The 16,323-nt window shown below is 38.6% G+C and overlaps 2 protein-coding genes and 1 pseudogene across 3 annotated transcripts; 2 read left to right on the forward strand and 1 right to left on the reverse strand.

The window, feature by feature from the left end:
* The first annotated feature begins 241 nt into the window (after positions 1 to 241).
* On the forward strand, positions 242 to 3,121 carry LOC103432611 (endoglucanase 17-like). Its single transcript, XM_008370807.4, has 8 exons — positions 242 to 716; positions 844 to 1,050; positions 1,150 to 1,350; positions 1,459 to 1,551; positions 1,646 to 1,807; positions 1,935 to 2,046; positions 2,140 to 2,303; positions 2,487 to 3,121. Exons 1-8 carry the CDS (start codon positions 459 to 461, stop codon positions 2,817 to 2,819), a joined length of 1,530 nt encoding a protein of 509 aa, XP_008369029.3. The 5' UTR covers positions 242 to 458; the 3' UTR covers positions 2,820 to 3,121.
* Positions 3,122 to 5,056: 1,935 nt separating this feature from the next.
* Positions 5,057 to 7,616, reverse strand: LOC103455722 (sucrose synthase 2-like; annotated as a pseudogene).
* A 1,545-nt stretch (positions 7,617 to 9,161) lies between these two features.
* On the forward strand, positions 9,162 to 11,386 carry LOC103408162 (exopolygalacturonase-like). Of its 2 annotated transcripts, none has more exons than XM_029100440.2 (5): positions 9,162 to 9,566; positions 9,667 to 9,984; positions 10,083 to 10,736; positions 10,834 to 10,872; positions 11,003 to 11,386. In XM_029100440.2, exons 1-5 carry the CDS (start codon positions 9,219 to 9,221, stop codon positions 11,261 to 11,263), a joined length of 1,620 nt encoding a protein of 539 aa, XP_028956273.2. In that variant the 5' UTR covers positions 9,162 to 9,218; the 3' UTR covers positions 11,264 to 11,386. The 2 variants fall into 2 exon arrangements, with proteins under 2 accessions (XP_028956273.2, XP_028956274.2); XM_029100441.2 differs by having other exon boundaries at positions 10,834 to 10,860.
* Positions 11,387 to 16,323: the final 4,937 nt, after the last annotated feature.

Genomic DNA, 16,323 nt, shown 5'->3' on the forward strand with positions numbered 1-16,323 from the left:
TGTTAATAAATATATTGCGTACCCCAAAAAGAGAGAAAAACTTATGGTATAATGTAATGAGTTTGTGACAGTAGTCAATATTGTGCCAAACGTTTTACTTTTTTAACATGACAATGTATTACTAGTTTGTAATACAGTTACGATGACATTTCATTGTACAGAGAAAGGGCACGTTGCACAATGAACCAACACAGTGACAAAAGTGCCTCATTACAAGATAATCCAAGTTAATTAACTCAAAGCAAAAGCCGTTATTGGAGGATGTAGAGCTAGCTATGATTAAGACCTAGCACGGTTAAACAGATGAGGGCAGCAGCTTGCAGCCTTTGCAGTTTATAAATACAAGGGAAGGAGAGAAGGGAGAGGTGTCTGCTTCTTCTCCCTGCGGCTTTTCAGTTTAGCAGTTGGCTTGTTAGTTGGCCTGCATTATTATTTCTTTTACTTTTACTCCTCCCTAAATGGCTTTCTCTTCCACACTTGGGCTCCTCCTCCTCTCTTGCTCCACCACTCTCCTCCTCCTCTGCAATGCCAACCCCATTCCCGGCCGCCACCGCAGCCCAATCAACCGCCACCCTCGCTCCGCCAGCCACAACTACAGAGATGCCCTCACCAAGTCCATCCTCTTTTTCGAAGGCCAGAGGTCCGGAAAGCTCCCTCCTAACCAGAGGGTTTCCTGGAGGAGAGACTCTGGCCTCTCCGACGGTGCCGCCGCACACGTATGTAAAACCTACATATTCTTTCCATTTTTTTTGTCCTTTCCCCTTCTGGGTTTCGAACTTTACCTCAAAATATGCAGTGGGTTTTTACCATTTTGTGATTTCTATGTGATTTTTCGAAATGCAGGTTGATTTGGTTGGAGGGTACTATGATGCAGGGGACAATGTGAAGTTTGGGTTTCCCATGGCTTTCACCACCACCATGCTTTCATGGAGTGTGATTGAGTTCGGCGGGTTGATGAAAGGTGAGCTGCAGAATGCCCGGCAGGCCATCCGGTGGGCCACCGACTACCTCCTTAAAGCTACTGCGCACCCAGGCACCATTTATGTTCAGGTAAATTTACTCTGCCCACCCAAAGCATTCTTCAAATTTCTCTGCCTTTTTCTATAAAAAAAAAAAAAATCTGAGCCATTATTGTGGTGCTTTTGGAAGGTTGGTGATGCTACAAAGGACCATGCTTGTTGGGAGAGACCAGAAGACATGGACACCCCAAGAACTGTGTTGAAGATAGACCAAAACACCCCTGGTTCAGAAGTTGCAGCTGAAACTGCTGCTGCTCTTGCTTCTGCCTCTTTGGTCTTCAGGAGATGTGATCCCACTTACTCCAAGCTTCTGGTCAGGAGGGCCATGAGCGTAAGTTCAAAAAACCGAACTTCAAATTCCAACCAAAGAAAAAAAACAGCAGCGGTTTTTTTTCTAATTTCCTTACAAATTGAGACAATGTTTTGCTTCGGGGTGTAGGTGTTCGCGTTTGCCGATAAGCACAGAGGACCTTACAGCATCGGATTGAAGAAATTTGTGTGCCCCTACTATTGTGATTACTCTGGCTTTCAGGTAAAAGAATTTCACTTCTTTCAAATTTGCCAACTTTTTATTGCTTATTTCTGCAAAATGTGGCTGAAGGTGTTATCTTTTTTAACAATGGCAGGATGAGCTGCTGTGGGGTGCTGCTTGGCTGCACAAGGCCACCAAGAATCCGATGTATCTCAGTTACATTCAGGTTAACGGTCAGATTCTCGGGGCTGCGGAGTTTGACAACACATTCGGATGGGATAACAAGCACGTCGGAGCAAGAATTCTTCTCTCCAAGGTCCCTATTTTCTCAAAATTTTGTATTCGGTATCAGTTTTTGGTATATTCTTGAGGATCCGATTTTATAGTAAATTAGAAGGAAAAAAACTCCCCGACAACTATAACTTGGGGTTTTGCTTTTACAGGCATTCCTCGTCCAAAGGGTGAAATCCCTCCATGACTACAAAGGGCATGCAGATAGTTTCATCTGTTCAATCATTCCAGGAGCCTCTTACTCTTCAGCCCAATACACCCCAGGTACTCTCTCTCTCTCTCTCTCTCTCTCTCTCTAAAAATCAAAAGCAGAGTGATCCTGTTCATAACGGCTAGTTTTGGTGTTTTTGGATGCAGGTGGTCTTCTGTTCAAAATGAATGACAGCAACATGCAGTACGTGACATCCACCTCGTTTCTGATCTTGAGCTATGCCAAGTACTTAACCAGTTCCCGCCAGGTGGTTAACTGCGGCGGCACCGCCATCACCCCGAAGCGGCTCCGAGCAATTGCCAAGAGACAGGTACGTTAATGTCATGATCGAGTTCGGATTGAACAAGGTTACTCGTGTTTTAATCGTGTGTCACGTATTGGCCCTCCCAAATGCCATGATAAAGACATTAATTCCTCTTGTTATAAATTAATGAGAAAAATAGAGCTTAATTAATCTCTTTTTAATCGTGTTTATGTTAATGGCTTCTATCAGGTGGATTATCTACTAGGAGACAACCCAATGAAGATGTCCTACATGGTGGGGTACGGCCCAAGGTACCCGCAGAGGATCCACCACAGGGGCTCATCGCTGCCGTGCATCGCCGCACACCCAACAAAGATCCAATGCTCGTCCGGCTTCAGCGTGATGAGCTCCCAATCCCCTAACCCCAACATCCTGGTGGGGGCAGTTATCGGTGGGCCCGACAAGAACGACAAGTTCCCAGATCAACGGTCAGATTACGAGCAGTCGGAGCCAGCCACTTACATCAACGCACCCCTCGTAGGATCACTGGCTTATCTTGCCCACTCATTTGGCCAGCTTTAAGCTAAAAGCTAAAAGCTGAAAGCTGCTTCTGAGATTCTCCTCCAAGTTATTAGGTGTTTTTAATTTGAATTAATTATTATTAAGCACTGCTTTTTAGTAGTAACTGGATGGAAAGTGCACGTGGTGATAGGGTCGAGAGCAAAGAGCCCCAAACTACGAAGCACAAATGTCAAGGTGTAGTTGGTGTTGTTGGTTCATATGTTAGCGTTCATAATTATAGTATCGATGTCGTAATTTCGTGCCAGAAACAGTGTTTATATGTGAGAGTTTTATGGGCTCTAAGATTGGCCTTTGGGGGGTTACTTGTTGACTCTTACCACCATTCTAATTTGGTAGTTTTGTTTGAGTGATTTTCCTCTAGTAAACAACTAGCAATAGTTTAGCGTGATTTGAAAAGAATTTTTTTAACATATATGATAAAATATTAGAAGATATTGAAAATATGGAAAATAAGTATAAATAAGTGTTCATCTAAATATTCAATAAGTCTATTTATTGAAAAAATAACATAAAAAAAATTATTTATTTTTTGTCTAAGTGAAAGTTGAGACGCATGCGAGCGTTTAGCGGTCTAGGTAAGTCTAGGCGCTCTTTTTTAATTTTCAAACATCTAGGATGAAATCGAAACAATGGTTAGCCACCACTTAGGTGGAGGTCTAGACCACACTGGATGGAGATTTTTTTTTTTTAATAAAAGATTAGATATTATTAAGAATAAGAAATCATGACAAGAGGATAACAGAATAAAAGAGAGTGATCCTTGAAAAGGCCTTGCTGGGTCTACCAATCCGGAATCAAGGAAAGAAGGGGTCACCAAATACATCAAATACTCGAAAGAAAGCTATGTAACACTATCCTCTATCAAGGCATCTACAACTAAATCCCGAAGTTCCTCAAACCAAATCACCTTCTATTGCGATCCAATTCCAGCTCGTGCAATGACTAAAGCAGAAAAGATTAGGGTGTAACCAACTTTCAAAGGATCTCATGTTTTTGTGAGTTACTTTATAGATGGTCAGAAACTCAAGTGCCTTGCTCACATGGTCGAACACCAAAGCTTTTTTACTTTGGCTTCCGATTAACTAAGCTGGAGATCGATGGATCTGTAACTATCAGTGGTATAGTCTAGTGTCATTCTTGTTGTTAAGTAAGATATGTTTAGTCGAGTCATTTTATTAAAATACATATAGGTCCATCAAATGATATATTTTTTTAAAGGAAAACTAATGAAAAAGGCTTGAAAACTTTGAGTTTTAATTATAAGGACAAAATAAAGGGTAAAATGAATAGTACCAGGATTGACTTTTTAGTGTAAAAATATGATTTTTCGTTAAAGTGAAAAGTACCGGGTACTTTTCGTTAAAGTTCCCTTTTTTTAAAGTAATATAGTCGGATGGGATTTTCTACCCAAGGAACTATATAAAAATAAGAATCCAAAGACAAACATTTTGGATTAGATAATTAAAAATTATTATCAAGGATGGTCCCCAAAACAACACAAGAATAAGGCTTCTTTAGATTCAAGGCACATGACTTAACAATTATACCTTATAGTTTAATAAGAAAAAACACAATCAAGAACAAAGAAAACGGGTGAGTGACAGTGGATAATGAAATGGGATATGAATTTTCTCCCCTCTCATTTTCCCTTCTCCTCTCTCTCTTTTTATTTGAACGCTCAAGATTAAGCAACATCATCATTTTGTTCTACTTTTTCAGTAGAGAGATAAAAATGAAAACTGATAAAGAGGAGGAGAAGGAGTGAGAATCCAAATAATGCCTAACCAGGAAGTTATTAAATAAATTATTGTTGGGGAAGTAGTTTAGTGGTTAACGAGTAAATATTTGACCGTTGAAAAAATGAGTGTGGAAAAAGAAAGTGGAAGGAAGATCAAGAAACAAGATTTTGGGCAAAAGCATGTGAAAGTTTGGCGGGAAGGAGTGTGTGGATCGTTTGGTCAAAAAAGCTGCTTGTATATAAGTATGCAGGCTTGTCAGATATGGTCAAGTGTCAGTAAGGGTGTAAAACGCGAGAAAGTGGCTACGGGAAGGACTACTAGTCCTTCTGACAAAGTACACGAGATATGTCACATGCTCTGCAATGCGGACAGCGATCATCTTCGAATCCCTTCAATCAAATCTATCAAATCAAAAAATTTGAATTCTTGAAATTTAATTTAACGATTAAAGTTATTATAATTTTTAAAAAAATTATTTGTTTGTAGTTGGATCAAATTTCAAGGACCCGAATCTCTTGATTTGATAGATTTGGTGAAAGGGATATAGAGATGATCATTTCCCTTGCAATGCTGAGCTTGAGCGGCCAGGTCGAGGTTGAGAAGGACTTTCATGCCACATGACAGTAATACTGTTATCGTGAAGAGATTTTCAGTGTGATCAGCACACGCAGTGATATGTCACGTGTCACTTAATAAACGGTGGGTTAGAAAGTTAATAACTTAAAAAATAAAATTATCCACCATTTACATAAAAACACGTGATATACCACTCGTGTTCACGTCATAATGAAAAATTTCTCGTTATCGTGATGTTTTGAAATTAATAATACAATATTATGTGTAAGTTTTAATTTATATGACAATGCTATTGGTCAAAGTACAAGCTTCTTCACATGACAATGCTCGACTGATTTGAAACGTTAAAGGTATGTACTCGATATAAGTTGATAACTTGTTATTGTCAAGTTGAGAATAGCAGTTAGCAAGTTAGTTGAAAGTCAAAAGGGACTCCCAAGGGACCCAAAAACATTCCAAATGTGGCGTCAGATTGGATTCTAACACGGAAGTATCTGAACTATATAGATCGACTGTGGAGAGAGGATATAGGGATATTATTAACTATTTTGATTAATGGAAAGCAGATCTGAATTCAAGTACAAGAGCACAGCCGCACTGTCCTAACTAATTTTTTTTTTTTTTTTTTTGAAAGGACACTGTCCTAACTAATTAATCCTACACACTTTACTGTGAAATGATTTTTAGAGGGAAGAGCATCATTTCCTAATCTTCTTTGTGGGAATCCTAATGATCCTCACATCTTAATCGTTCATCATACATCATGCGGTCAGTTTTTGTTAAGTACTATGTGTGTTTAATTTTAAATAATAAAATTCAAATAATTTCTAACCGTATGATGTACGATGAATAACTCAAATATGAGAATCCCTAAGATTTTCATAATTTAGATTCGAATGGGATCCAAATTCTTTTTAGAGTATTAAGTACAAAACCCACAGATGACGACCCATGAGATAGTGCATTGGACCAATTAGATGGTGTAGTAAACCGTTGAAATGGTATTACACCGCTCAATCACCATGACGGCCCAACAAGTGGTATTTACAAATAATATGTACTGAGTATGTGTTCGTAATGTAGCCGGCCCAACAAGTGGTATTTACAGATATCGTCGGGTCTCATGCCTTTCAAGCTTTTTGACGCATACTTCCAGAAACCATAAACACCAGCTAATGTCATTAGCCTTTCAGAATAAATCTTCCATGTGTACCTGCAATGTTACAAAAACCCCTCACTTGAGTGACGCATGGCTAATACGAATTATTATTATACAACTGTAGAAGGATACTAACTTTTCATAAATTATTTGGAGGCCTCCATCTGAGATTGTATTCCAGTAGCTAGGATCCTCCTTGCAACGTTGAAAGAAATCTGCCAAAAGTGCAGCAGCCTTCTCGGGATGATAAGGATCGATATGAAATCCTGATACACCGGGAGACTTGTGTTCCTGCAATCTCTTGGTATGTGCTGGTGATTATGAAATCTGCATTATTCATGGCTATAAGATCAGCCGTGAACTGAGTTGAGAAATGGTATTTCTCCTCAAATTTCTTCCAATATATATTGGAATCCGGATATTTTGTTTTCTCCAACGCAAGCGCAATAGTACACTGAACAGATTAGAACTTCTGATAACATTCTCGTTAGATAATATGATGAAATTTACAGCTGCAAAAATATCGAACCTGTGTAACTCCCATTTTATAAGCCAACAAAGATGCAACAAGATTCCCATCACTGTAATTCCCAATAATAAAGTCTGGATATCCCTGTAACTCAGCAGTAACTTCACCTGCAACATCCTGATCACATGAGAAACAATGACTATATCAGATGGCAAAGGCTGAAAGGCATGTAAGGATTAGTTAATCGGAAGAGAATACAATTCTATAGTATTCTGAATATGCAATTAGTGAACAAAGTCATGTGCTACTTTCAAAGTAAAGGGAGGCAGTTGTGGTCATGGCAGCAGTGACATCAGATGGGTAGCAGGCTATGATGGGAATGCACATGGACAGACAAAATCATCCACTTAAGATGGTGAAAGCACAGAAGGCACGAATTGGCAGATTTAGTAGCTGTAGATAATTAGAGTTTACATGTTATCAAAATTTACCTCAACAAAGGTCTCCAAATAAGGCCATACGTCAAACCTTGAATCCACTTACGAAGAATCCCTTTTTCTGATCTAAAAGGAACTCTTAAAATATGGGTGTACTCGGTTCCAGTTATTTTTTCCAGCCTCTGGTTGCATGTAGTTCCTTTCGCATCAGGTATTAGCCTGGTCACCTTGAACCCACCAATGAAAAAATGCATGAACTTTTACATACCAAAAAGCTACCGTAAGGATTCCTACTATAAAGATAAAGACAATTACAATAAGAATTCTTTGAGTGAAATCTAATCCTTGCCTGCGAATTCTTTCGAGCATTTCATTTTCGAGGGCACACATTTGGTCCAGTATATGGACAATCTGCATATAAGTTATGCAAACTTCTCGTTTGTTATGTTGCAATCACGGCTAAACATATGAAAGCTCATTATAGAAGTTTACAATGTACACAAAGTATAGGTAAAAATTGGTAGTGAAACAAGACAAGGTTAACTGATGAGTATCGTAATAATTCAAATTTTTAAACCAAATATGTGGTTGTTTATAATTGGATTATTACTTAAGTGTTGATTACGTGTTTATGTTCTATTTGTGACACGTGATTTGATTTGTAAATTTGGTTTATAAATATGGTCTCCCTAGCATTATCTTTAAAATTTGCCTCTCTAGTATACCCTTTTATAATTGGATGGAAATATCATGGTGATAGTGTGCATATTTAATGCAAATCGTTTTTTAAAATGAGATTTCTCTGCAAATTGAGTTTGTGGCTACTGATAAAAGACCATATTAGTTCGGAAAGTTACAATCATTGTGAATTTGTTTCATATAAATACGGTCGAATAGTTGTTCTTATACACGGCCTCCAATTATGTTAAAGTTTCTCATGGTATAGGCTTTTTGATCCTCAAACTCCATTTGATCCCCCGGGACAAACTTCACGTTTGATTTCTTGTATTAGGTTAGTGATGTATATATCTGTGACAATCGTTAAGGGAGTAACTGACCAACTTATTATTGTCTCGTGTGTGTGTGTGTGTTTTTTTTATTTTTTTTTATTTTTTTATAATACAAAACTATATCTTGTGATTGAATCACTTTGAATTCTCACTCCCTCAAATTTAACAAACAAAAAAAAACTTATTTAACCCATAACCATTAAGTATTCCTACAATGACAATAAGAAAATTAAAGAAATAAAATAAATTCAATTTCCTACAGCAAAGAAAATCTTCCTGTCTTAAATACTTTTGCTTTCACAATTTGAATCCGCCAATTATTAGGATTAATTACTACGTCCAATCCAACTCAAGACAAGCATTATGAAAATGATCAAGTCTTCTAATTCCCAAACCACCAACAGCCTTAGGAGAACAAACATTATTCCAGGCAACTGATTCATTTTACTATCATTATTCCATCACATGTCTTATTTTAAGTGTCTTGATAAGATAAATAGTAAAATAAATTAAAAAACGTGTTTCTAATCATAAAACTTATGAACACAAGTATTTAGAAAAATCTTTTCAAACGGGATTTACTTTGTCTACTCCACGTAGCGCAACTTGTAAATCTTCTGATGTTTTGCCAGACAATGCAAAAGATCATCTTAAACCACAATGTCACATAATTTGGGCCTACTGTGGGCCGGGCCGGTTAAAAACAAGAACCGCTTTAATTTGTGCGTCCCGCTTCCGAGTGATTTGCAAACCGGGAGTGTAGGACTTTGGAACAAGCGGTGTGGTGGTGGGGATCACCAAACAACCAAATAGGTCATCGTTTACTATTTTTGCATGAGTAAACATAGTTCATCGATGAAAACACTAAAATCGCAAATATTTTTTTAGATAATTTTAGGATTGGAGCTTCTTAAAATAGATAGAGATTGATATATAGAGATGCATGCAGCATTGCCCATTCTTGCAATAAATCAAATAAAAAAAAATCTGTACACATAGAAAGACGTCTATGGGATTGAGGTCACCAAATATGGGGGGCGTTGCAAGAAGAACATCAGCCATGGCTGTGTTTCTTCTCGGCTTCGCTTTGCTCTCTTGCGTGGCCCAAGCTGCATCCCGTGGACATCTTTTCAGGGCTGGTGCCCGTCGTAGCGAGACTACCAAGAGGAAAGTGTTTGATGTCACAGCCTTCGGTGCTAAGACCGAAGACCAGATGAATAGAGGAAGCAAGAAGCCTAATGTTGTTGGCAAGTTGAGTACTGGGGAACTGCCCGGTGGAGGTATACCTGGCCTCCCTGGTGGTACTGAGGAGGAGAGTTATGATGATGGCGAGAAAATTGATGATCCTAATGGATTGGTGAGATTACAGAAATCGATAACACAATTTCATTTCAATGCATAACTCGTTCAATAATTTGAATTCACGGTTTGATAACATAAGATTATGTTGTATGCAGGCATTCATCCGGACATGGGTAGCCGCATGCAGAGGAAACTACAAGGGTCCAACTAAGGTTGTGATCCCCAAAGGAACATTCTTGACAGGACCTGTGGTGTTCCAAGGGCCATGCAACAGCTCAACTGAGCCCATCGTCGTTGAAGTTCAAGGATATGTCAAAGCCAGCACCGATCTCAGTCAATACTCCTCGCCCGAGTGGTTTTCATTTGAGTTGGTTGACGGCTTGATCGTCACGGGTGACGGCACTTTTGACGGGCAAGGTACATGGACAACCAGTGGCAGCAAGGACTCCAACAAAGCTGCTCAAGCCCCATCCGTAAGCTCTCTAGCGTAACATCTCCAATTATTCTCCATTTTCGAGTTAAATTTTAAGTGACATACCATTTATTTGATTCAATTGTTGCATGAATGCAGTCATTTAAATTCAACAAAGTGAACAACAGCCTGATCGAAAGGATCACATCCTTAAATAGCAAACTCTTCCACACACACATGTTCGGCTGCAACAACATGACAATGAGGAATGTCCACCTCACTGCTCCTGGAGATAGCCCTAACACAGATGGCGTGTACATCAGCGCTTCGAACCACATCAAGGTGCTTAACAGTGTTATCGCAACCGGGGGTGACTGCGTTTCCATCGGGCAAGGCGCTTACGATGTCACCGTTAAAAACATCACGTGTGGTCCAGGGTATGGCATCAGTATCGGGAGCCTCGGAAAGGACCCTGACGAACTGAGCGTCAGTGAGATTCACGTCAGCAATTGCACATTGAGAAACACCACCTATGGTGCCAGAATCAAGACTTCGGCTGGCAAAAGTGCAGGAGAAGTGACCGGAATCGTCTTCGAAGACATTATCATGGACCAAGTTCAAAACCCTATTATTATAGATCAGTACTACGGTAACACGAAGGTGGTAAAAAAAATCATCGATGGAAATAAAAAGATGGCAGTCCCCGGAAATAAAAAGAGCGTAGGAGCTGGATTAAAAAAGAAGGTAGGAGCTGGATTAAAAAAGAAGGTAGGAGCTGGATCAAAAAAGAAGGTTGGAGTAGGAAAACAGATGGTACGTATGCATGCACTCGTAAATAATTTAATTTATTAATTCTAATTAATTCATTATAGATTATTAATTCATTTTGAAATTTGTTTAATTTATTCAGGAACTGCAAGGTGGAAAGAAAAAGAGCGTAAGTAAGAACGTAAGTATTCAAAGTCATGCAGCTCATGCATATAATTAGTGATTCGATTAATTAATTTTGCACCATTTATAAGTTAATTAATTGTTATCTATTGTAAGTAATTTATAATTTGGGTACTGCATGCATGCAGGATGGAGCTGGGGTACCTTCTAGGCCAGTATCAAAGTGGAAGATCAGTGACGTTCACTTCAGAAACATTAGGGGCACCTCAGCCGGAAAGGTTGCCGTTTCGTTAGCTTGCAGCTCTGTAAACCCATGCGAGGGTGTTAAGTTCACCGACATTAACCTTTCCTACAAGGGCACCAGTAAGAAAAATACGGCGCTTAAATCTGAATGTTTCAACGCCCAGATTACACCAAAGGGCGTACAAAACCCACCACTCTGCCGTTAAATTAGTTTTCGATAAACTCGAGCATCTTTGTGTACAAGATTTTGATTAATTTTGACTCAATGTTAAGAAAACATGTTAGCTGAACATCTGTGTACTTAATGATATCGATTGATTTTTGTTCTTCTTCTCTGTCCTCTACGATTTCTCTCGACCTATGTATATATTATATAGTACTTCATGTAGTAACAATACAAAAAAATTATTTTACCACATATTTGTACCATCATTGTATCATCTTTCTAATAGAGATGAGACTCATATGTGTTGACAGGTTCTATCTCTGTTCTAGAAATGATATAAATGATGATACAAATTAATGTGTTAAGTGTAGCATTACTAGTAATAATACGAATCTGACATCTATATATATGTGTGTGTATGATATTTCCCAATTTTGCTAAAAAAAATTCTGATATTGCCTATAATAGTCTGTAAATTTTTTATGGTCTAGCCTATTTATGTTGGTTCTCGCTATTTAGTTAAAAGATATTGAAAGATGAAAGTCAACCAAAGCAATTAAGGCTAGTAGTGCAAAGTGTAGTGCAGTTGTCTCCTCTAGGGTAGCTGGTTGCATTAGTCAAGGAGTTTATTCTTCATGTCTTGTCATGTCTCCTTATTGACAAGGAATTTAAGGAAGACAAGACTTTTGTGTCTTCAACCTTGCCTTTATATTGTAACCCGATCTCTTGTTCTTCACACAGAAAAATATATACAAAACCTTCAAATTACAACAAAATCAACATGGTATCAGAGCATGAACCATAATCGACCTACTTCTGCATTTTTTGTTGTTTGTGTTGCTTTCTTATCCTGCTAGGGTTTCCAATACATTCTTGATAAAATGGCAGAAGAAAATCCTTCAGTTTTAGATGGAGAAAGCTCATCAGTTCTTTCACCTCCAAACTTATCTGAGGTTGATGTTAATCCCAACCAACGCTTCAGTTTAGTACTACTAAATGAATTCAACTATTTACCTTGGTCAAGAGCGATCACTCTTGCTCTCAGTGGGCGTTCAAAACTTGGCTATATCAATGACAGCATCAAAGCTCATGATGTCTATTCTCCTAACTATGAAGCTTGGTTGTACAAAGAACAGTGGGTTAAGTCATGGCTTCTCAACTCTATGGAAAGAAAAATTGCTGAAATCTTCAACTTCTCAGAGTCCTCTCAGCTTGGCACCTCTCATCTTGGCAGTCTGTCAAGGAAATGTATAGTAATCAAAATAATGTTACTCAAGTGTTCCAGCTAAAAAAGGATTTTGCTTGTCTTCAACAAGACTTAGGTAGCATGAAGAACATGTGGAATGAACTAGAGGTTTATCGTCTACACACCATTGATGCTGCTGTGTTGCTGAAAATAACTGAGGAAGACAAATCTTCCAGCTCTTGTCGAGTCTCAATTCTAAATATGAAAACCTTCGAAGTCATATTTTCATGAACTCAGAGTTACCCTTATTTGCAGTTGTTTATGCAACAATCCATCTAGAGGAAGTTAGCAGGAAAGTCATGAATATGGAAACTAAGGTCAATATCACTGAGGCTAGGGCATATGTGTCCAATCAAAGACAACATGAAGAGAAAGTGTATAGAGGCAAACGACCAGACTTGAAGTGCCTTCATTGCAATAATTTTGGCCATGTGATTGAAAGGTGTTGGATACTGCATCCAGAACTGAAGCCTAAGTTCATGAAGGAGAATACAAGAAGTTCACAGAGAAAGTTCCAAAGTTCCAACTACAAGGCTAATCGCACTACCTTCACACCTACTGGGGGTCTAGCTAATTTCATGGTAAATCCAACTAATCTCATTAATGAGTTTACTACATTTCTTAAAAAAGGCAAGAAGATGTTGAAAGCAAGGGAGAAACCAATCCTAGGGCTGAAAGTTCAACTACAGTACTTGGGAAGTTTGCTAGATTCCTAGCTGAAACTGAGTATCCCTCACAACATAATGTACCAGGTATTTTAAATGCTTTCTTAACTGCCCCGAATATCAGTTATGTGCATGATCTTTGGGTTTTAGATTCAGGTACCACAGATCATATGACAAACAAAGTTACAAAAAATCACCAAACCTTCCAAAGTCTTTGTTGCAAATGGTAAGGGTGCATCTGTTGAACGGAAAGGGAAAATCAAACTAATCTCTGAAAAAATAAAGTCAATGGCCTTGTATGTCCCTTCCTTTCAATTTCAGTTATTTTCAGTTGGGAAACTCACAAATTCCTCAAACCACCTCACAACGTCATTTTTCAGGATTTAATCACCCAGAAGATGATTGGTGAAGGTTTTTACTTGAATGGGCTATATTAGCTGTCAAAGGACTTTCAAATTCCTAAGGGACTACAAGTAGAGTCAAATATTGTTCAAGATCACCACCTATGGCACCAACAGTTGGCTCATCCTTCTTAGCTTGTTTGTCCAAAATTTTCCCTAGTCTAAGGACAAACATGTCTAAAGTGTGACATTTTCCATTTGTCCAAATGTACTAGGTTACCTTTTAACTCTTCCACAACTAGGACTAGTAAGTCTTTTTGAATTAGTTCACTTTAATGTTTGGGGACCCATCCTTGAATCTTTTGATGGCTATAGGTACCTTGTAACCTTTGTTGATGACTTTACTAGAGTCACTTGATTTTATCTTTTGAAATTTAAAAGTGAAGTTATGGAAATGTTCAAAAACTTTCACAATCTTGTCAAAACTCAATTCTCATCTCAAATTCAAACCTTAAGATTTGATAGTGACACTGGATATATGTCCTATGTTATGACACAATACTTAAGTAATCATGGAATCATTTATCAAACCAGTTGTGTTGGCACTCCTCAATAAAATGAGGTGGTCGAGAGGAAAAATAGAGATTTACTTGAGAAAATAAGGGCATTAATGTTTCAAATGAATGTTCCTAAAAGGTTTTGGTCACAAGGTGTTCTCATTGCTACATACCTTATTAATCGATTGCCAAGCAAAATGTTGAAGCTTAAATCTCCTTTGGTAGTACTAAAAAGAAAGCCACTTGACTTGTCACATTTGAGAGTGTTTGGAGCCATTTGTTTTGCTCATGTTCAGTCTATCCACCGTGACAAACTTAATCCAAGAGCTGAAAAATGCATGTTCATTGGATACTTTTCTACCACCAAAGGGTACAAGTGTTATAACCCTAAGTTTAAGAGGGTTATCATGACAAGGGATGTACACTTTGATGAAAGAACTCCATACTACCAAAAGGTTAGAGATGATTCCAGTCAGGGTGTAACGACCCGCCCCCAAATATTACGAAATTTATAGTTTTAAAATGTGAAATTACAAAAATGCCCTTCGAGGCCAATACGTTGACTTTTGTTAATCGCCTTGTTGTGTCACGTAAGATTCGTTTTCTTGGCATATCATAGTAGTACTCGTCGCTATGAATGCGTGGATGCAAGTGGAACCAAATTTGGAGTTACGATGAGCGTTTTACGGAACTATAAAGTTTAGGGGCATTTTAGTAATTTTACCATTTAAGATATTTCCTTGTCATGGACAATTGGGGAGCAGACATGTGGCAGCTTCTTCCCCAATCTTTTGGAACCATTTCCCTCTCTTTTATCTCCCGGATACATCTATCTCCCTCTCAAGCTCTTTATCTCTCTCCCTATTTTCCCTCATCTCTGCAATCACAGAGAACCACCACCCCCACCACCGTGGCTCACTCTCCGATGACCTTCCCACCAAAAACTCAAACCGGCTGGAACACCTTCTTCTCTCTCTCTTTCTAATGCTCAGTGGCACCATCACTATTCCTGAAATTACTCCGGCGAGTTCTCCATCATCTCGGCCAAGGTAAGCCTTGGGAATACTCTAAATGTTATGCATTTGTCTTTGTGGTTCGATTTTGAGCACGCTTGTGTGTTTTGAACTAGTTTAGGACAGAAATGAACTCGGGAAGAAATTCCCAGTTTTCGACAGGAGAACCTGGTACTTGTCAGTCTTTTTCTGACCATTTTTCGACCACAACTTGTCCTCATGATGGTAAAGTCTTATTCTCCTTCTCCTTAGCTTCATTTTGGCATTAGGATTGTTGAAAATGGCTGAAGATCGAGCTCTATCGGAACTTGGGAATTTTCCGGCCGAAATACAGCCTTCTCTCTCGTTGGTTTCGGCGACTCGCAAACCAATTGGGTCAAGCCCAACTTGCAAACCCAAACGAGCCCAACCCAGTTACTAAACCAGACCTAAAACTCAAACTGAAACCTTAGGCCTCTATGATATAAGCCTTAATCCAAGCCCAAATCTACTTTACCTAAGCCCAATTCGTGCACCAAGAGCCCAGCCCAATCTCATTGGCCTTAACCCAAATCCAACCAATACCCGGCCCAAACCGTTGGGCCATGCAACCCAACTAACTGAGCCGAACCATTATTTTGCCCAAATCTATTAACCCATTTGCTAGGCCCAACCCTTGACCCATGTGACCCAAATCTTTAGGGCCCAACCCGTTAACCATAGCCCATTAATCCAATGACCCAGGCCCAAAACCCTTGGCCATTAACCCTAACCGGATCTGACCTGTTGACTTTCGTTGGTCGTTGACCGGGAATGTTGACTTTTGAGTTGACTTTTTTAGGTTTAAACCGGGACCCTTCATAGGTTCGACGTCCTGATTCCAAATCTGCCGTCCATTTTCCCAAATTTTATCGTTTAAGTATAATATTACTAAATGGTCCCTAATTGTGGTTAAGTGCATCAGTTGGGAATGATACCATTCTCGCTAGTTCGAGCGGTTTACGGGCGATGGAATATTGTGAATGGACCCCTTCTAACTTACATATTTTTATAAAATATTAGCCTAGCATGCATTACATATTTCATGATTTGAGTACGTTTTATATTATGCTTTATGAATTTCTATATTTACTGTTTACAAGATATTTATGTTTTATCGAACTTACTTTTTACGAAAGGTTATGAATTATTAGATTTTCCTATATGAAACTCTATGGATTATGAATATGACTTATATTACAGTTTTCAAATATGAGTTATAAATTATGGGATTTTCGTATATGAAATTCTATGGATTCA

Source organism: Malus domestica, chromosome 03 (genome assembly GCF_042453785.1).
Source record: "Malus domestica chromosome 03, GDT2T_hap1".
Taxonomy (NCBI): domain Eukaryota; kingdom Viridiplantae; phylum Streptophyta; class Magnoliopsida; order Rosales; family Rosaceae; genus Malus; species Malus domestica.